Source organism: Ascaphus truei, chromosome 2 (genome assembly GCF_040206685.1).
Source record: "Ascaphus truei isolate aAscTru1 chromosome 2, aAscTru1.hap1, whole genome shotgun sequence".
Lineage (NCBI taxonomy): Eukaryota > Metazoa > Chordata > Amphibia > Anura > Ascaphidae > Ascaphus > Ascaphus truei.
In genome coordinates, this window is record NC_134484.1 from 384,242,742 (window position 1) to 384,265,399 (window position 22,658).

General features: G+C 38.3%; 1 protein-coding gene across 4 annotated transcripts in view; it reads right to left on the reverse strand.

Annotated features, from left to right (window-relative positions):
- The window catches only part of HDAC9 (histone deacetylase 9), an 869,204-nt gene that overhangs the window by 140,409 nt on the left and 706,137 nt on the right, over positions 1-22,658 (reverse strand). For all 4 annotated transcript variants that reach the window (XM_075587185.1, XM_075587187.1, XM_075587186.1 and 1 more), the window contains 3 exons: positions 12,541-12,663; positions 5,915-6,119; positions 3,398-3,615 (listed from right to left, as the gene is read on the reverse strand). In XM_075587185.1, coding sequence (XP_075443300.1) covers positions 3,398-3,615; positions 5,915-6,119; positions 12,541-12,663 — 546 coding nt within the window. The remainder of the gene's footprint in view (positions 1-3,397; positions 3,616-5,914; positions 6,120-12,540; positions 12,664-22,658) is intronic.

A 22,658-nucleotide genomic window follows, 5' to 3' on the forward strand; every position in this document is an offset into this window, starting at 1 on the left:
TCAGTCGCCAGGGGATGCAAGAAAATTGTGATCCCGAGCGGTGACGCGTCACGTGGTGCGCTATTGAGCCTATCAGCAGCGGGGGCGGGAACTGTCAGACAGCTTCCTACACAAGGTAGGGGTGTGTGTGTGTGTGCGAGCTCCCTCCTGCAGCCAGAGCCCGTGGAGGGAGGGGGGGGGAGTAGTGGGTCCCTCCACTCAAACCACGCCCCCCCTCCCACTCCCGCCCCGGCTCCGGCATATCGCGGTCTGTGCCTGTCAGCGCGCCACCTGTCTGCAGTGCGGGCACGCTGACTGAGGGAGCGGGGCCTTAGCCTTAGTCTCTCTGTCAGCTGCTGTAGGGCTCCAGCGAGTAACTGAGCTCCATCCGAGCTGCAGGAACTGCGGTGGCTCCGACCAGACTGCCGGCTGCCGGACTCAATCTGGCTAGGACTCCCTGGGGAAGGTGAAGCGTAACCACCTGACACTCCTCCACGCTAGGGACAACACTAGGTGTTTCCATTTTGATGGTTAGTTCTGGGTATATGAGGGGTGGGGCTCGAGGGTACTGCAGAATTTGTGGAGCATTTTCCTCCGGTATATCACGGTGGCAGTTAACTAAAATCGTACTCTACAGGAGAGTTGTATCCCAGTTTAGATCGAAGAGGCGGGCTTTAGAAAACCCCAGGTTCTGGCTCAATTTTGCGCACATATCAGTTAATGACAGTGACATTGGAACATGGATGATAGCGACCACGTGGGGGGAGGTGCTTGGCTTTGCAGGGCCCACCTGTGGACCCTTTGGTGGGACGGTAGGGACATGTTCCCTTCTTTTTTTTTTTTTGCTTTTAGCAATTTACATGCAGTCTTTGCCTTTTTAATAACAGCCTGAAAACAATGTGCACATTTAAATCTAACATTTCTTTTTTTCAAACGTTTTTTATTGTTTTTGTGGTATCACATTAAAACTATGAAACAGGAAGAACAATGTTCATAAATTTCATCTGAACAATAGAACTATCTTTTTTGGTATTTAAACATATTCTGACCATAAGGTCTTAAGACATTTCATTAAAGCCAACAGAAACTCCATTTTATCTTTAAAACATTTAAATACTTCCGGGCTTCCAATCGGGAGGCTGCTACCTTCAAAGTTTTTAAGTGCTTAAGACCCTTCCATAAGCTGACTTATCTTTAATTTAGATCGGGGCACACCAGGTCTGAATCTCAGCAGCACCTCCAAATGTAACCCCCTTTCCCCTTGCCTAAAGGAAACTGTGGGCAACTACGTGTGCTGCTAAACCTGTGAGGCTTACAGGAAGCCAAAGCCTCCACTCCGTGGGAGCCCGGGTTGATATATCTCACAGTGCAGCGCCTCCACCTATGAGGATCCCAACGTAGGAGTGATGTATTCCTCATAGGAACCAATAAACCACTAATACAACCGGGTATGTATATCTTTCTTTACTGAGTCCCCAGTAAGGTAAATAATGCAGTACATACACAATAATACAACAATGTAATACACAATACCACAGTACCCCTGTGTCTTCCCCCCAACATACAGAGGGTGCCATGGCACCAATAACCCCGGATGTCCGTCCCAGCAATCCCATCCAGTGTGAGGTAGCGCTATCCCCTGTGAATGTTGGTGCACGCTGGGTACCTGTTTGGGTACTCCAGTACCCCGGTGTAGCTTGGAGACTTAGACAGAAGAAGGTCCCACACAGTGGGGCCTCCGACAATAATTTCCTCTCGCCTAAGGGTCCAGTACTCCATGTGGGGGGACCTCCAGCCGGAGTGCCTCACACATGTCTCTGAACCTGCAGCCTGGTCCCAGGCTTCAGGTCACCACGTGGGGGTCTGGCCACCTGCGCAGTAGTGCTGCTACAGATTAATAGAAGGGTCCCTATCTAGGACCTTCCATACAATACAGTGCTGGGTTGGCTCAGGGCCTATCTGGGGCCTAAGGGGAATAATTTAAGTCTAGTCCAGGAAGCCACATGCTCCCTGGATTCTACCTACTCCTGTCCTAGATCCCACACTACTGACTTGTGGGCTCTCATCCCGCGGAGGAAATACTCTTTTCCCCTTCTGGTTCGGGGCCTTCGCGCATGTGCAATGTCCTTGCGGCACCACCTACAAGATGGCCACCATCTTTACCGTGTCCTGCTCATGCACAATGTACCCTGCAGCGCCACCTGCAAGATGACTGCCGCACTATCGCGCCCTGCGCATGCGCCGAGCCTAATGCATGCGCGATAGCTTTAAAAATGGCTGTCGCCTGCCCCGAAGCGGTTCCCCGACTCAGAGGCAGGGTAAGGGGACCCTGCTACATATGTAAATACTGAAGTATCAAGGGGAAAGTAATATCACAGTACAAATATACAATGCCAAATATTAGTAGAATTCATATTATTGTATAAAATGATGACAATAGCTTTGGGTAAATAAAAAAAATCTTAGGTTATGCAAACTTCATTACTTTTCACATGGAGAATGCCTGAGTTCTAGGCTTGCACTGTGTTAATGTTATATAGAGCACATCATGTCTGGTTTGGGCCATGGTGTTGTTATGGAGACAAGAGCAAAAATGTAAAGCATTTCCTAATCTTTCGCTTCCGTAGGGCCTTCAATGCACAGAAACACAGGGCAAACTGGCAGCCAAGAAGTTACAAAGAGTCAGAGAGGTCATCAGCGTTCCCATTCTCAACTCCAACACCACTTTGCACTGCTTCGTTAACCACTCTGCTGTCCTCATTGGCACTACAGCAATTAAGACAGCATATGTATTAAATAGATTGGGTGATTTGTTTAAGTATTTTGGTGTGGTGCAATGTTTGAACTATGGAAGGCAAAGCAACATTTCCTGTAAAGCGAAATACATGTGAAAACGTCAATTCGGGCAGTAACTTACTAAAGTGTGATAGCCATTATTAATCCTTAGAAGCTTCAAAATAACGGAGTAATTTGAGGGAATTCATACACATTTACAATGTTATAAATTCCCATACAGAGATGAAAATATTTATCAAAATCTAAAAATGTTAAAACTGGGGCAATACAAGTAAAAAATACCCAGTGATTTAAGAAGTAATAAATTCCATAGCATCCTTGATATTTTAAGAGTAATTGTGGCTGCTTACATATATCAATTGAAAGTTAGTGGATATTTATGTATTTATTTGGACTTGTAATTAAGTGACTGCTTTTTCCTCCATAACTAATGATAGTTTACAAGTCATTCAACTTACCTCAACGCATTATTACATGCACTTTAGTTAGTGTTGTCAATGAAACCGGTGATGGCAGTAATAACCAACTGAGTATGTGTGTATAAGCCTTGTACAGTATTATGTGTGCACTGTAAGATAATAACATAGATTTTGCTCCCCGTGAATATGAATGTAGAACTCACTTTGTTCATCTGAATCTGCTGTTGATATTGTTTCTGTTTCTCTAAGAATTGCTGGTGCTGTTGTTGAATGACCAACTGAGCCAGAGTGTTCTGAGGCAGGGGGGCAGATTGGGTTCTGTGTAGGGGTCTGTGGCGGGGCAGTTTGTGGGCCACTCTCCCAGCAGGTGGAACTCTGTCTTTCACTACGAGTGGGGACTGATGAAGAAGCGGAACCCCACCTTAAAAAAAAAGGAATTAGAATCAGACATAATGAATAATTGTGGAACTTTGTATAGTGTGGAAAGAGTATACAATGAATTGAGCAACAGCAAAAGTTTTATAGTCATAGACCCTGATTGAAAGTGCGGTGAAGCCATTTTCTCCTTGTCAGTAAAGCTTTAAGTACCATTCATTTGAATGTGGGTAAGAGTGAGGTGCCTTGGTGAAACACTTGCTTTAAAGCTGCAGTATATTACAAACATTAATACTACCTTACTACACATATGTAAGGGTTGGTCTGCTAAATCTACAGTACTTTTGTTCTTTTTGTTAATGCAAGTGCTTAAAGCTGCAGTTCAAGCAATATCCTACATGTGTGTTTTTTTAATAAATCAGTTCTGTGCTATGAGAAAATACTTGTAGCATTTAAAAAAATTATTTTAAAGACATTTTAGATGTATTCTAATGTGGGAAGCATTTTTGTTTCTATAGAAACCATTTACAAAGTCACACCCCCTTCCTCTTCTGACTCGGGCCCTGCCCTCTCTCTAGCAGTGCACCAATTGTATCTAGTAACTTGGTGACAAAAAAAGACAGAATATAAGCTCAAGGATCAAAACTTAAGGCTATAATAAGCCAACGTGATAAAATATGACGAGCGAGGCATAGAAAGGGTCATAGCGGAAGATTTTCGTTGCTGCAGAATTGAAGTGTGAGATGGAGGGCGATCACAGGTGCGAGAACCGCATAGATAAACAAGCCCTATTGACCCCTTGAGGGATAGGTATGCTACCCCCACGGGACAAATGCAGCTGGATGTATTCCGTGTCTCCATTTGTCCGGTGTGGAGTTGCACTTTTACTCACAATTCATTACCGTTGACATCTCCACCTGAACGCAGCCTTGGGATGAGCCCAAATGACACGGCAATCCGTGACTCCCTGTTGGCGTCTCTATGAACATAGAATTCAGAATAAAAGTGTGGTAGATCAGAGTAACTGCCGTCCCCGATAAAATCAGAACTCACCAGCAATGGAAAAATAAAAACGGTTTATTAAACCACATAAAAATGATACAAAAATACACAAAAAAGATCTCAGCCACGCGTTTCATTCCCTCTCTGGCACTTTCTAAAGAACACTCCTTGAGAAAGCGCCAGAGAGGGCGTGACACGCGTGGCTGAGATCTTTTGTTTGTGTATTTTTGTATAATTTTTATGGAGTTTAATAAAATGTTTTTATTTTTCCATTGCTGGTGAGTTCTGAATCTCTCGGGGGCGGCAGTTACACTGATCTACCACATTTTTAAAACATTTTTATCTAGTAACTGCCTGGTCACATGATCTACCACACACAACTTTGCATTGTGGGTACTGTTTTGCAGCAGTAACAGTGATATAAAGAACCCCCAAGCCGAATCTTCAGCGATCGATTACAGGCGAACGGATCGATCTGCAACATAGCTAATCACCTTTCAGTGTGCAGATTGTATTGTGCACATATTGAATGGGAACATTTTAATTTAAACAGCAGCTTGAACTGCAGCTTTAAAGCATAACTTATTTATTATTATAACATAACTTTTTTAACCCACTGTCACTTTGGGCATGTCACTTTATCTCCTTAGATTGTAAATTCTTTGAAAAATTCACTAGTTCTACTTGACTATTCTGCACAAAACTGCATACACTGAAAGTTCTCCATATAAGTAATCCTTATAAGTAATTTATTAACTTAGAAATTACAAGTTAAAGTTAAAAACTAGAAGGTTAAAACAAGATGGCTGCAAACAGGACAGGGCGATTATAGCAGTGCAAAAAGATATGAGGGCTCAGATGAGGTGGAGCAGAGAAGCATGCAACCTTAATGATTAGAACTAAAACCCTTTCATGGAAATGGATAGGCAGCTTGTGGCTGAGCTGTATCTGCTACTCACAATTCTACCACTGAGAATGCTGGATGGATCCCTTTATAGAAAATGATTCAACCAAGAAGTTACAAAATTACACGTGAAGATTAAAATATTTGAGATAAGAAATGTATCCTTTGAATGTGCCTTAACAAACGCTTTCATTTTTAGAGAAACTTCCAAAGTAGTTTTCACCACTCATTAATCAATTAAGCTAAAAGTGAATTTAAAGCATTTTTTTTTAGCAGGACAGAAGTAATTCTATGTCCTTTGGCTTTAATGGTAGCTTTCCTCTAGCCTCTCAGGCAAATAAGCATCTTTATATTGCTAACTGTACCTACATAGAATTGAAAATACAGTAAAGTGATCTTAAATCACAGAGTATCTTTCAATGCAGCTATCTGTAATTACCTGAAGCTAAAAGCTTTTGCTGACGTATTTGCTCTTTCAGCAATAAATGTTGCAGTAAAGCCTGGTGGCTGCTGTTGGACTTCCCTTCCAGGGAAACCTGAGCTGAAGATGCAGGCATGCTTCCAGTGTACTGTCCGGGCAGTGAGACCCCCTGCCTGAGAGCCTGGGGGTCATACTTTTGTTTTTCCTTTAATGAAGACGAGGCCTGCGACACAAAATCAAAAACCGTTCTGATCTTATTACGTGCACATTAAAAGAAATAATTGTATTTAGGTCTTAGAGATACCCTTTGATCATCAGGTGTGTATGCGGTTTCTGTCTGTGTGCGTTTCTACATTCAAATATGACTTTAAGTTCTTACCTTCAATGATTTTGCCTCAGACATTACTTCAAAGGGTGCAAATGATCTCTATGATGAACACTTCATAATTTTAGCATACGAAGAGCGAATTAAAGAGCCTGTCACGCGACAACAACACGCTGGTCTTCTCTGGAGAAACTGTTTCAAATCAACACATTTTAGCGAGTTGGTTCATACTCTGCTCTTCTCTCCTGTGCGGCGCCCATGAGATATCTGCTTGAAAAATGCTGCTGTTTTCTTCCGATCAGTGATTGATATCAAGCCATCTAGATTACATGCTTATTTCCTAATGTCTATGACATGTGAAATTGAATGTTCCATACCCCCACCCCAAGATAAATGCTAATAAATACATATGTAGTCGAAGGTTGACGGTAGACTAAGACCGCCTGGCCCATTTGATTAGCTTGCATCAATAACGCCTTTTATGCATTTTTAAATAATGCTACTGCTGCATATTTACATAATAAGGGCAGTTATATTATGTTTTTAGAGGACTTTGAGGGGGGGGATGGAGACCCAAATATTCGTTTTCCTTATCTCCAAAAGGTAGAACTAAATAGCAGAATTACCCAATACAGTTTGGTTGAACCACTTTATAGTGATATACATTATTCCCTATGTCTTCACTGTCTACTGCAGGGGTGCTCAGCTCCAGTGCTCAAGACTCCCCCTCCTACCCCCAATAGGTCAGGTTTTCAGGATATCTCAGCTTCAGCACAGGTGACTCAACCAGTCCCTGCTTCAGCACAGATGGCTCAATCAGTCCCTGCTTCAGCACAGGTGACTCAATCAGCCCCTGCTTCAGCACAGGTTGCTCAATCAGAGACTCAGTCTATGACTGAGCCTCTGACTGAGCCATCTGTGCTGAAGCAGGGGTATCCGGAAAATCTGACCTGTTTGGGGGTCTTGAAGACTGGAGTTGAGCACCACTGGTCTATTGTTTTATCATCAGTATGTTGCATAGCGTTTCTAGGTGTATGTGCTTTTGTACAATGTTTGTGCAGGATCTTCATTTCCACCCTCTTGAATAATGCCCAAACTAACCCAATTACCTTCCTACTTTGTGAACCCCTATGGACTGTGATGCCTATTATAGTTCTTGTTATCCTATGCAAAACAGACTGTTATTCCTTTGAAATCCTCTGTTAGGTTACTGATTACCTACTAATTAGGTTACTAATTACCAATTCTGTTTGTCACCTACTGTATACCACCAACACATTTCTTATCCATTTAATCATTTGGGGATTCCCATTAGCATGCTAACGTACCGGGTTTTATTTGTAAAAGTGTCCCAAATCCTGTCAGTTAATGATATATAAATAAATATATATATTAATGTATATGTATTCATGTCTCAATGCAGACTATATTTGCACCCTTTAAAGAAACAATCCCTCCAAAAAAACATTTGTTTACCTTAGCACAGGGGTCTCAAGGCCTCAAGAACTACCAACAAGTCAGGTTTTCAGAATATCCCAGCATCAGCACAGGTGGCGAAATCAGATCCTGCTTCAGCACAGGTTTCTCAATCAGTCACTGCTTCAGCACAGGTGGCTGAATCAGACCCTGCTTCAGCACATGTTTCAAAATCAGTCACTACTTCAGCATAGGTGGCTCAATCAGAGGCTCAGTATTAAACTGAGCCTCTGATTGAGCCACCTGTGCTGAAGCAGGGACATCCTGAAAACCTGACCTGTTGGTAGCTTTTGAGGACTGTAGTTGGCTACCCCAGACTTAATATAACCTAGGTAGCTGTCTCTGTTTCTCTGCAGTTCATGCTCCCCCCACCACCATTCCTGAGATAATTGTCATTTTTGTGCCGGTGTTTGGCACACAAAAAACTACAAATTTGGCCAGAGGGTGACCACTAAAAAGTCACAAGTCCACATGAGGTTGCAGCGTTCATTTGGCTGCCCGAGCTAGGCTAACCCCAGCAGCCATTTTGTATCCTCTGGGCAGTATTATGTAAAACAAAATATACCCCCCAACAAAAAGAGCAGCAAAGATTTCTGCTTCAAAGGTTACAATTCCATATAGGACCAAATGAAACCAATGTCAAACTTATCTTTAATAGTTTAAAATAAGGTGACTCCTCCCAGTTTTCTATTGCATCTAGTATATTAATCCAAAATTAAAAGTATGATTGAAAAGACAGATTTACATTTACTTTCGCTATATAGGTTGGTGTATTGTTTTCTTTTACTTTGTAATCGCTTTTATTCACATTTGTGAAGCAAACATTTTGCAGGCTTGGTTTAGATCAAACATTTACAGTGTTTAGGCTTATGCAAAAGATAAGATCATATTTATTGGTTCCAACCTTAAAATCGAATATTAGTCTTTGGTGCTTCACCCTTGCGGTATTGTGAAACATTCGATTATAGTTTAATATGTTTTTGTAAAAAAAAAAGTGTGTTTATAGTAACCTTTAGTTACCTGTTCTACTGACCTAATTATGTTTAATGCAGGACACTTTTCTTTGGGGGAAAAGATTTGTTGTCCGCCCCCAGGAGCAGGATCCTCATTACCTTTTGTATCTGTGTGTATTTGTCTGTCCTTACATGTATGTCATGCTGTTTATGTCATTGATGGCACTCCGTCCCCCCCTCTGTATCACGCTGCGGAATATGTTGGCATTTTACAAATAAACGTTAAGAATAATAAAGTGTTCCTTTCCCTTGAAACTTTATTTTTCTGTATAATGGTTCTTTTTGACTTTATCGATTTTTGAGTTCTCTGCAATCATTGTTTATGCTGATATTTATTTTTGGTTATAAGTGACTGTATATTAACACTGCTTTTTTTGTGTGATAAAAAATGATCTTAATAAATATAATATATAAAACAGATTATAGGACGATCATGAATATACCATACTTTTTTTTTCTAATTCTGTAGTGATCTTTGCCCCAATTTTTTAGACTTCAGTGAACTCAAACCACATTTCCTTTGCAAATTGCAGTGCAACGTCCTTTATTAATCACAGCAGAATAAAACTTATGAAACACCCTGCTTTTTTTATTAGCTTTTCATGGAACATGGCACAAAGTCACTCATGGTGTTGCTCACCACTTCCCACATGATGAAAAGCTTTGTTTGGGTATCCCTGGGAAAACAAAACTACATCAATTAGAATAAATATGCTCATGTTGCATAAAAAAAAAAAAAAACTACTTTTGTTGTTACATTGTGTCTTCTTGTTATGAACAAGAACATTAACGATTGTGAACAATTGGTCAGTAATTCTAATACATCTCATTATGTTCTTGATGAGTCCCAAAAAGTTGAAACAGCTGTCTGTGAGTAGGTTTGCTGGCTGTACACTTCTTTAACCCAGGCTGTGCTAAAGAGCTGTCTAATACAGCAGGCATACGTTTATAGAGCTCCATGTCAAAATGGATAAGAAGTAAAGAGTGACATACGGTACTGTGCTCATTTGTATGTCATTACCCAGAATCCCTGGGTAGCACTGTTTGTTAAGCGATAATGGGGAAAGGCAGGGTTGCAGTTCTGTCTGAGACATGCAAGTGGTATTTTTATTTGCTGCACTTCACCTGAGAATTCAACCCAAAACCAGCATAAAAACAAGGTTTTCAGTTAATGTCTGGGATCTACAAAATATTCTAGATATATATTCTATCTCTTTACTAAAAATGCTGTCTCATTTAACTCAAGGGGAAAAAATCATCAATAAATTAGCAATGTCATGATCTTTTCCATGATTGTTTATACTTTCTTTGAGAATTCAGTATATGTTTCAACATGGACATACTGTAGAGCGAGGTTAACAGGATGTAGTCAGGAAACTGGGGAGCGCACTTTGTACCTAGAACAGGAGCTGCTCCCATCTCCCACAGCCAGTGGCATCACACCAAAGCCAGTCAAAGCCCGTCCATGTTTCATCTTTCTATGTTGAACAGCGAAATGTAAAAAAATATTTAAAAATACGTATGTGTCCGTTTAATCCCAGTAAATGTGTTGGTGCCATTGGTTCACTTTGCTCCTATGAGGACTACACCTTTTCAGAAGTATTTGTTATGCCACATTTTCCTTTCAGGAAGTATCAATATTAAAGGGGGTTGAGAAAAAATATTTGTTATTAACATTTTGGAAACACATGGTCATAATTCATTTTGATCTCGGAAGCCTATTTTGCACAATCTCTAACATATCACCACTATTTGTTTTAGATGATTAAAACATACTGTGGTGTGTGGGTTTCTCTGTAATATCGTCTCTGTCTCATTGCCTTTCATTTCCAATCTGTGCGCTCTCACGCCCACCTCTCCGTGACCTCACTTCTTCTACTTCTCCGTGATCTCTTCTGCCTTTCTTATTGATCCAACTTGCCATTTCTCTCCTCTTCTCTCTATCTTTTACCTTCCCTGCACATGTCCAGCTTCTTCAATAGGGGTGGGCAACTCCAGTCCTCAAAGGCCACCTACAGGTCAGGTTTTCAGGATATCCCTGCTTCAGCATAGATGGCTCCATCAGTACCTCAGTCAAAGACTGAGCCACTGATTGAGCCACCTGTGCTGAAGCAGGGATATATTGACCTGTTGGTAGCCCTTGAGGACTGGCGTTGCCCACCCCTGTTCTACATGCTCTAAAGAATGAAGTACCACCATACAACGTACATATACTGTATATAAGGATACAAGAGTATTTGCAACAAAAAAAAACAAGACAAGTAAAAATGTTTAATTTGGCAATACATGCAAGTTTGTTGAGGTTTATGGTTATAACATGTGTAGCGCTGATTTACCATTCTGCAACACATTTAATACTAATCTAGGGAAAAAATCTACATTTTTCATGTAAGTAGCCTTTTTCACCAACTCCTAGTAAAATATGAAAAAGTTAAGAAAAGGGAAAGACATACAGTACGTGTGTCATTTTAACAGTGATCTGTTAGGGACTCGACATTTTCATAATATGTGCTATTATTATGTACAAATAAAGGTTTCAAGTTACAATTCTTTAAAAAAAAAAAAAACTAAAATGAATTAAGAAACTAAGAAACTCAGAGCACTGCTGTAAATATTTACCTCTTATTTTCCATAAAGTAGGAATTATCTTAATATGCATTTATTTCATAATCCTGAATAAAATTATTTCCTATTAGAAAAAAATGGTAGCTAATTTTTACAGGTAAATTGCAAACTGCTATAAATAGGACACAATGGAAGCAAACAACCTTGATACATAGATAATAACAGGTACAAATTAAAATTATTTTATTTGGTCAACTTTACGCCCAACTTGCCCTGATCATCAACAATTAGGCCATGTAAAAATAATGCACTAATATCTTAGTGTCTAACCTGTCTTCAAGTTTGTTCAACCCACTCAATGCATTTTTCAAAAGTATTTAGAAAAAACATACAAACATTTAAAAACATTGAACTTTACTATAGCTCCTGATCATCTCAGTAAACGCTACTTTTCTCTTTTCCATTGGTGACACTGAAACCCCAACACTCAGACTGCAGCGCACAGAGGAAGTTGTGAGGTTCCCAGGGTTGGGGGGGGGGTGTCTCTGTCGGGGGTTTTACAGAACGGCGAAAGCATCGATTACCGGGATTAGCGGGATGATTAGCACCTCTTAAGAAGTTCACTTAAGTGTTTTTCACTTCAATATTTATATTATTTTTATTAAATGAAAAAAAAATATATGAGTAAGTTGAACTTCAAAGTCTGAAAAAACAGATTTTATGCATAAGCAACCAATAAGAAAACATACTAGTGCTTCATGTAACTCTGTTAGTCCATTTCATCCTAAATATATGCATCGTATATTCACTAAGCTCCGTTAAATTTAACACCAAGAAACATTTAATGTTGTGAAACGTTAATGCAACTTTATGAGATAGAAAGTATACGTTAATCCATTTGCAGGTATATATGTGTCCCAAATAGCGTCACATTATTTGAAGATATTTCTTGATTTAACGGGGGTGAGTGATTCTAGGTTTTATTTTACATGTGCATTGAATATACATTGGTTGTCCTCATAACATAGCCTTGCTTGGTTTCCCTATGTTATGAATAACTGCTTTCTGACAGTGCAACCACAATTAGACATATGGGCCCTTATTCTGTAAGGTGTGATAAACGCAGATGATATGACATGGCATGTAAAAGCCCCATTGACTTTAATGGGTCTTTTCTTGCGATTGCACATCATGTGCGCTCATCACACCTTACAGAATAAGGGCCATGGTGTGAAAAACATTACATTGGTCTTAACGTTACTTACAGTGATTTGGGAAGCTGCTGCTGGGAGTCCTAAGGTTATGTTGGGTAGAGAAGGAGATGTATATAGATGCAGCAGATTGATTGATTTTTCATGATGCAGAAAATGTTGATGAGAAACCAAGTGCTGTAAAGAAAATTATAATTATCCGTTAGATTTGTGCTCATTCCAGTTAAAAGAATAACTTGCGAGAACTATTGATTTAATTGTGTGTGTCTATCGTCTGCTCTGTGAAGCCATCTACTCTGTACATACTCCAGATTCTTTTAACAACTTGTTTTCCCGTTTGTTTAGAAATGTGAGAAATAATAGCATGGGGATTGGGTTATATAATCGTCCCTTGCATTAAAGTTTATATTTAAAATCACAAAAAAAGGCTTATCAATATTGTTGTTCCCATCACTGAAGAGCAGTGTAATTTTACCAAGAATTGTTTTTTTACAGTGTGGTAGAGCAGTGGTTTTTAAACAAGAAGTTCCCTCCCCCCCTTTTTTTTTAAATAAGAAATAAGATTTCTTCACAATACTCTGCAGTAGGATGTCTGTTGTCAACTATAGTTTTCCCCTGCTCACTGATTTTTGAAACTGTGTATTGTATTCCTAAATAGTGAGTCAAAACACTAAATTAATGGCTGCTAAGTCAATCTCTTTAGTTGACGTCAAATAACCTAATCTGAAAATATTAAGATAAGATATTATTTCTGACAGAGGTGGAATATTAGCTGGTGCAGCTGGCGCAGCTGGCGCGAGACACCAGGCCCCACGGCCTTAAAGGGCCCATTGCCTAGGCCTCATCTTGCTCATCAGCTTTTTGCCATTTTTCATTTCCCCTGGTGCTCTTGGTAGTGAGGCGCCTAGCATTGCTGCTAAGAATTCTGGGGAGTGACTTTTCATAGCTCGGCGGCTACCAAAAGTCGCTGAGCAGGAAAAAAAATGAGTCCCAGAATCCATAGCACTGCAGGGGCATGCTATCGTGGAGGGGAGTACAGGGAATGAGGAAAATATTTTTTTTGGCCACAGGGACCAATGTTTAATTATTCCACCACAATTTTCTGATAAAGACTGTTATTGTCAGGGTGTTGAACCAGACCAAGTTTTCGGTAGGGATTTGCAAAATGTTCGCTAAAGTTTATGAACAAGACAAAATGTGTCTATTTTGTTTTTGCTTCAAATTTGCAAATATGGCAAGCAATAGTCAATGTGCAAGGTCTTTATACTGTATACTACCATTTGGGCTAAATTCTGTTGGAAATCTATCAAAATTGGCAAAATTGATGTTCATTTTTGCACACATTTTGTGAAAAAATGTACAACAAATACAAATACCACTTGTAGGTACATTTGCATGTCTCAGACAGGTCTGCAACCCTGTCTTTCCCCACTATGCCTTAGAAACAATGCTGCCACTGCAGCCAGGGTTTCTGGGTAATGACATGCAAATGAGCCCAGTATGTCACTCTTTACTTCTTATCCATTTTAACACAGACTCCTGTAAGTGTTTTCTGCTGTATTACACAGATTTCAGCACAGCCAGGGTTCAAGTAGTGCATAGCCAGTTAAAAAAATGAAATTTGAGAAATTAAGTAACACCTTTTGCAAAGCGAATATGAAAACATTCGCACATCTCTAGTTTTTGTATTGCCAACCAATATCCTATTCATATGATATGCAGATTCAATTAATTTACCTTTGTGCAACTGTATTGGCTATTCTTAAAACATGGTGTGGCCAGTGATCTCCAAGATGGGGTTTGAGAACCCTAACTTAGAGGATGAGAATAGGAGTGAGAAAAACATTCACACAACCTTGCAAATTTGGGGAATTCTGGACATTTGCGTCTAGTGAGAAAATTGCATTAGATCAAACTTTGTCAGAAATCGCCAACTTCAAAAATATTACAAAGCAACTTAATACTGACTTTTGCAAATATTTGCCAAAAAAAGTTGGCAAGTGTAAGTTGATATAGTGTTGGCTTTTGCCATATATGCAATTTTGTCGCACTTTAACTAATATTCACATGTATACATTTCTAAATCTGCAAATCAATACATAACTCAAACTTTTTGCTACACCCTACATTTCTTAAAGATTTTGCAGGAAACTTCACAAACTGAACTAACTCAAATGCACTCATCTTTAGATAAAATAAGTGCTTTTACATATGGGAACAGATATATTTTCCTCACTCAAAAAAAGCCTCAGTGTCTCTGAGCCTCTCAGGGAAGCTGTTAGTTCCTTACAGTCCTAGTGGAGAATATGAGAATATGTTTCTGTGAAATTCAGCAATTGTTTGCATTCTTTTAAGTCCTGGTATTTTTAGGTTGAATTTAAATTAATTTATTCACGTGGTGATTTGATTTTGCCCAATTTTTTGCTTTTGCCATATAACTCAATCAATCAACCGGTCCCACAAATATTACCAAAGTGAGTTGGGACAATTTTGTAGTTTTGTATATTTCCATAATGTTAAACCTCCCAGTGCAAGGGGAAGAACTTCCAACTGACACAATATGACAAATATATGGGATTTAAAGTCAAAGTTTCCACACAAAAAAGTGGAATGAATTAGGTCTGAGTTACAACAGCATGTAGAGAAAAGGGGCAGACAACAGAGGCACGGCATGTTAATTTCCAATCAATAAATGTATTGTAGAATTGTTTAATTTATACATGTGCATAGCTGTTTAATTCTAGTATTAAATGCTATTATAAGTGAACTAAGTCACTACATAAGACAAGTTACATTGTATTCAAGGAACTGAAAAATGTACGTGAATATAAGAAATTAATCTCAATTCAAATACCACGTCACAATCTTTAAGAATCACAACACTTCATTGATTTATTTAAATATTCTAATCTACTGTAGATCCCTTCAAATAATTTAATATAGACTAATTAAACCAATATCTCATAATTTATAACATTCAAATTATAAAGAAAAAACGGTGAGTGTAAAGGGTAAGAACTTGTTTACATTTTATTGGGTGTCTATTATTTTAATTGGCATACATTTAACACAATGTGAATTAAGTACACTATACTGTGATTTAGTAAACACATTATTGACACTAAGGCATCAAAATGATTGCAAGTAACATATCTCACATTCACAAATATTCTGTGTTATCTCATACTGTATCTCATTTAAATCAATGTGTTCATGGATAAAAGAGGATTCTCCCTAAATACACTCTGTATTTGCCACTCAATACGTGTTTGCAACATGTGGTCTAACACAATATTTCTTGAATTACACTTTCTGTTTTCAACCTTCTTCACCCTACAGTATTGCTACATAATAAGAGCCACATAGGCTTCATTGCAATTAGAACCTTTGGCATGATATTATCCCCAAGGGAGTCACATCACTGAAAAAGAATACCCTCTGTAACAGTATGACAACAGTGACTGCTTTCTTCCCAAACAAAAAGCATATGGGACATCAATAATAGACCACCTCCAAGAAGGATACTGCACACATAGGATTGACTAAAGTAAATATAATAACTTGTCAAGCATGTAGGAGTTGGGGGGCCTATAGGTTTTGTAATGGATAAATCTGGGATATCAATTAACTAAAGAAAATACATTTTGCTAATGCACTGCTGTCAGTGAAGAGCAGAGCAACACAAAAACACAGGATGTTGCGCAAAACTATAACCTTCTTGGTACAGTTTTTGTTTTCAGATGCAACTTAGAACCGGGTCTGCAGTAAGAGACTGCCAGATGAGAAGAGATGAGTCATTTTCTCTTTGACTTTTGTGTGTACCCAAGGGTGGAATGATAAACAGAAAAAGGTTGCACAGTAGTAAAGGGTGTTAAATTACTGTATTTATAGTACATCAAGAAAATAGTCATTCATTTGTTATATGTCATTAAACATCTCCCCAGTACGATGGATGGTAACCATTAACCTTTTTATTAGTCTTAGGTGGCAAATCGTTACAACTAGAATGCAAAAAAAAAAAAAAGATTCACAAGTCCTGAAGGGGTCATGCTTTTTATGTAACACTCATATGGGAACATTTCTTGGGACCTGCTTTTACATACATCTTTATTTTTTATGCAATTAACATTGCCTGGGAGACTGTGTAAGATACACTTGTTGATGTTTTGCAATCAAAATATAAAAGGTTTGCAAAATGAAGCAATGGAAACTGACCCCAAAAATGTGGATTCAGAGAACACAGAAATGAAATAGATTATTGTCCTATGTAGTTTTCTACTTTATAAGCCTTCTTTAAATGTTTAATGCTTATATGCTAATTCTGTACTGCACAAATGGGTGGCGACAATGAATCAATGTTAAAGAAAAAACATAAAAACTGTATAAGATATAAAGATATAGATATAAATTTGCTTTGGACTTGGATCCGTGATCCAAAAATTCACTGAATTATTATATAAGACTCCGTCTCCATGTACTAATATACTAAGGATATATTTTAAATTTTTGTTTGTGCATCAACATTTCAGTGCTAAAAAGTAATGCAAACCATCATAAAATGTGCATCATACTGTATGTACAGTTTGAAGAGTCCCTTCATAGGCTACATACAGTAAGTAGTGTGTCGTTTAAATTATTTTTGATGCATCGGGTCATGTTGAATACCTGGTTCATTTAAATTAAAACAGAAAATGTGTGTATTTTTTTTATTTATAACTCATGTTAGTAAATATAAATGATTAGTGTAATATTGCCTATTATAGCCACACCGTGAAAATAATAAATTTTGTTAACTTTCATTCTGCGCTAAAACTATTCACAGTGTTCAGACCGCGAGTCTTACCGTTGACTCTCTGTTTTCCTGTTTCCTACATTACTATACATTGCTACTGTACATTGTGGACACACTTGGTAAAGCAGGCACAACCTCCATACTTTTCATACCTTTCTGTAGCCCCCTTGTTTAGCCTTCTCTTGTACGGTATAATGCACCTATTGTTTTTGCGCTTACGTTATTAACAGTCTCTTTAAGGTTTTTGCCAAGTTGAATTTGTCGGGTGACTCCTGACGCACTTTTTTTGCCCCACATAAACATTTCTTTTTCAGTACATATAATTAACATCTGTGCGCCAAAAAAACAAACCCATCAGCTGTTTTCCATAATGTTTTGCACTATAACCAATCCATGGCCACTAAACTGTGCTTATTCTTCTGTCGGTCCCAAGGTTGCTCACAATAATTCTAACAAATTTCACCTATGACACGTGTTCAATATTCATCTCTCAAATATGCTGGTGGATATAATTCTGCTGTTAACACTTCGAAAATTATAGTAGGTGACAAAATGTAAATTCTCCTGTGTTTTAAAAAAAAGGTTAATTTCAGTACATGTGTAGGGGAAGCTGAGTAAGAATTGAAAATCCCATATGGTTTAGGGAAAACTGCCTAATGCAAGAGTGCCTCCTGCTGGTGAATGTCTTCGGTCTTGAGTGCAGAAACAGACAATCCATGCAATATCGTACGTGTGTGTATTTTTTTAAAAATAAATCTGTTCTGTAGTATTAGATAATAGTGCATTTTTTAAAAAAAATAACCAACTCTGAAAGCCATTTTTAATATATTTTAATATACTGAGCATCCTTGATTATCGATAGCAGGTTTGAGCACATTTCCCCAGCAGTGCAAGATCTTTGTAACACTTTCCTGTTTGTGATCCCTTGTTACCAACTTTCCCAGCAGTTTGAGCTGCAAATTGTAACAATACCTAATGTTACCTTAGTAATGTAAGGATACATCATACTGTAGCTTCCGAGTTACAGTGACTAACAGATTCATTTAAACTGAAAGGCAGCCATTTAGTGAACATTGGGAAGCAGAATTTTTGTTGATTGATCATGGGAGATCGAATTGATGGCATCTTAGATAATTAGTTTTCAATAAGGTATTCTTAGGCTGCATACATTAAAAAAAAAATTAAGTGCCACTTGGATTGTCTCTTTAAAAGAGGCATTGATATATATGGCACGTAGAGTTTTTAGTATAGAAAAAGTAATCATCCATTGGTTTTGCAACTCATTGTTCTAAAACTATACAATAAGGTTCTCGTATGACTGGTCTTACTGTACTTACTCTGATTCAAAATCCATTTTCTGCTAAAATAAGCGTGCATTATATGGCAGCAGCAAAGGGATTCAATGTGCAATTTTTTATGCAGACTCATAATATTACTTTTTAACATTTCCACAGTAATTGTGTCATATCTTCTTATGCTGTAGCACTGACATTGGGGATATCAGCTTGAGTATTTAATGGGTGGGGGGGGGTTTGAAGAGTATATGTATAAAAGGCCTGAACGTTATCTCATAGGAATGAATAGATTACCAGTTAATTAAGTCCATGTTTTTGGATCACTGCGTGAAAAAAATGGTCTTATGTTCTAAACACTATGCTAGTGTTTTAATTTTCCGAATTCTACTTATTTATTTTTTTTAATTAGGGAAATGCATCAAATCTGTCATATGTTAATAACATAATGTGTAAATAGTCTTTTACCATATAAATGTATAATACCGTTTATAATACAGTTTAAATTTGTGACATCATTTTGTGCATCATTTATAATTCTATTAAAAACATGCACTTCTAAACTTCCTATTGACCCTACCACTGCCAGAGGGGCAACATGAAGCACAGTTTACGCTCTGACTTTGATTAAGTATGGATCTTTGTAGTCCCACAAATGGGTTGTGTTTAAGAAATACTACTTCTGGCTGCCAACAGTTAAAAATAACAATATGCATTGACAACCATACTTGAGTATGTATGAAAGGTGTGTGTACTGTAAATGATGTACCTTCTGCCCCACAAAGTCAGTTTATTCTACATTTTTCTATAAAATGCTGTGAAGTTTTAGGAAAAATATGCAAAATCAAAGAACTCAGTTGGCATTCCTACTACCTCATGGAGAGTAAGCTAGGGAAGTTGAGATAAACAACAGATGATATGTATATACATACATACACAAAGGCACCTATGTATTTTAAATAACTCACTGAGATGAAGCCAACATTCCTATTAACAAGGAAAGTGGTGGTGGGGGGGGGGGGGAATCCTTCAGATACATAGGTGGGTCAAGGTTTCCTGTACATGACTGAGAACAGTATAGGATGATTCTAATGTTAATGATTCTAAAATAGTCCAGTAATTAGCATTTATTTGCTATTGAAGTATACATTGAGATGTAGGTGCAATCTATCATTAAATAGACAGTACAACATGAGTGGTGAGAACAGCTATAGTTTTTATTTATTTACTACTTCAAATCAAGTATATTGAGGGATAAGAAAGTACTGTGGTGCACTGCTTACACAAAATATCAAATGTTCTACAGTGTGTGTCGATATTGTATATATATATATATATATAAGTATAAATATATATATATATATATATATATATATATATATACCTACAGTATTTCAAAGATGTGGTCTCTTGACAGCTCATGTACGAAACGTATGTATTAAACCTTTTTAATAGAAGTAATGTGAGATCGACAAAAAACACAGATGGAAATGTTCTCACCATATTTACCATGTCAGTGCTATATATATTATTTATTTATTTATAAAATATTTTACCAGGAAGTAATACATTGAGAGTTACCTCTCGTTTTCAAGTATTTCCTGGGCATAGAGTTAAGACAAATAATACATGGTTACAAATACAGCTACATAAGTGAACAGGGTATACATTATTCAAAAATTAACTAGCGTTCCAGCACTCACTAGCTAAGGGAAAAATGATCAAAACCGGGTATTTGCCAAAAAAAGTAAATAATTTAATGCAAGCACAAGATAAGATAACTACATTTGGAGTGATGATGGCACAAGCGGGTAAATAATGGACTCTACAAACAAGGTGGTAAGGGTAAAGGACTGAGTCTATGAGTCCAGGGACGCATTGGACAGGAGAGAGACTTGTTTGCAGTAAACCTGATGGTTTGATTCTTCAACCACACTACTTTTATTCTCCTCTGTACTCTGGACTTTGCCCTTTTGAGCTTTCATTCTGTATTGATTATACTTGTGATTTGATTACTGGGTGCTGCACTGGTGGTCAGGGTGACAGGGTCAAGGGAAGTACCTTATGGTCCATACGGACATGAGGAAACGGGCCTGAGGATGTGGTCTTTCTCCGAAACGTTGCCTCCCTTATTACCCTCCCCCCCATCACTTTTGTAACCCCCCCACTCTCCTTGTTTATTATCTACCCCACTCCCTGTGCCTGTGTTCCTTTACCCTTACCACATTGTTTGTAGGGTCCATTATTTACCCGCTTGTGCATCACTCCAAATTTAGTTATATTATCTTGTGCTTGCATTAAATTATTTACTTTTTTGGCATAAAACCCAGTTTTGATCACTTTTCCCTTAGTCAGTGAATGCTGGAACTCTAGTTCATTTTTGACTAATGGTTTCGGGGGAATTTGGGTCCCCCTGTGTTCCTTGTGCACCCTGCGCATGACTGTTTATACTGATTAATTGAGTGCTGTCTATCATCTCTGTTTTGGTTTAGGGTATACATTATACTGTATACAAGACATTGCATGCACAGTTAAAGAAAATATATATTATAGGCGTATGTAACAGTTACAGACCAGATTAAAATGTGAGACAGCCTTAGTTTTGAAAGAACTTAAACTGGTGGTGGATGTACTGTAGGTTGTTCCAGTTTTGTGGTGCACGGTAAGAGAAGGAGGAGCGGCCAGATACTTTGTTGAGCCTTGGGACCATGAACAGTTTTTTGGAGTCAGATCTCAGATGATAAGTGCTTCATGTGGTAGGGGTGAGGAGCTTGTTCAGATAGATGAGTAGCTTGCTAGAAAGTATTTTAAGGCAAGACAGGAAAGGTGAACTTTGCGCCTAGACTCAAGTGATGACCAATCTAGTTCTTTGAGCATTTCGCAGTTATGTGTGTTGTAGTTGCATTGGAGAACAAAACGGCATATTGAATTGTAGAGGGTGTCAAGATTGCTAAGGTGGGTTTGGGTTGCCGAGCCATATACTATGTCTCCATAGTCGATAATTGGCATTAGCATCTGCTGTGCGACACGCTTTCTGACCAGCAGACTTAGGGAGGATTTGTTCCTGTAAAGTACACCTAGTTTGGCATAGGTTTTGGATGTCAGGGTATCAATGTGCATCCCGAATGTTAAGTGGGAGTCAAACCATATGCCCAGGTATTTAAAACTAGTAACAGGAGTTAGGGTGCTGTTAGCGTTGGTTCTGATCTGGAGCTCAGTCACTGGAAGCTTTAAAAATGTAGTCTTGGTCCCAAATACCAATGTTACAGTCTTGTCAGTGTTTAAAAACAGTTTGTTTTGGGAAATCCAGTTTTCGAGTCTCAAAAAGTCAGACTGAATATGTGTTCAAGGTCAGAGAGGCTATGGCTGTGTGCATATAGGATTGTGTCATCTGCATACATGTGTATTGAAGCTTCCTTACAAGCTGTAGGAAGATCATTGATGAACACCGAGAAGAGTAGGGGCCCCAGAACAGAGCCTTGCGGGACACCACAGGTGATATCCAAGGGGTTGGAATTAGAGCCTGAAATGGACACATGTTGGGATCTACCTGATAGGTAGAACTGAAACCAGTTTAAAGGATGCTTCCCTATTCCAAAGCTCTGGAATTTGTTAAGCAGGATAGCATGATCAACAGTATCAAAAGCCTTTGCAAAATCTAGGAATATTGCACCAGTGCGTTGTCCCCGTTCCATTCCACACTGGATTTCATTGCAAACTTTTAGCAGAGTAGTTACGGTGGAGTGTTTGGGGCTGTATATAGTATATATATATATATATATATATATATATATATATATATATATATATATATATATATACTAATTATGCATGGGTGAAATTGCGATATGTTGGACAGAGTTCATACCATTTGGTGCTATTATTTTACATATTAAAGTTCAAAATCTGATTCTAAGTACTGGGTAATTCAATAGTTACATCAGCTAAGATCTACTCCAGACCTGCCTTCACATTATTTCTTCATTTATCCAAACCACCAAAGTGTGCAATTCCAAGAGTCAGACAAAAGAGTTGGATCCTCCTCATGTAAGGCACAAAAATATTTGACTTCTCGTTGGCAGTAAAAC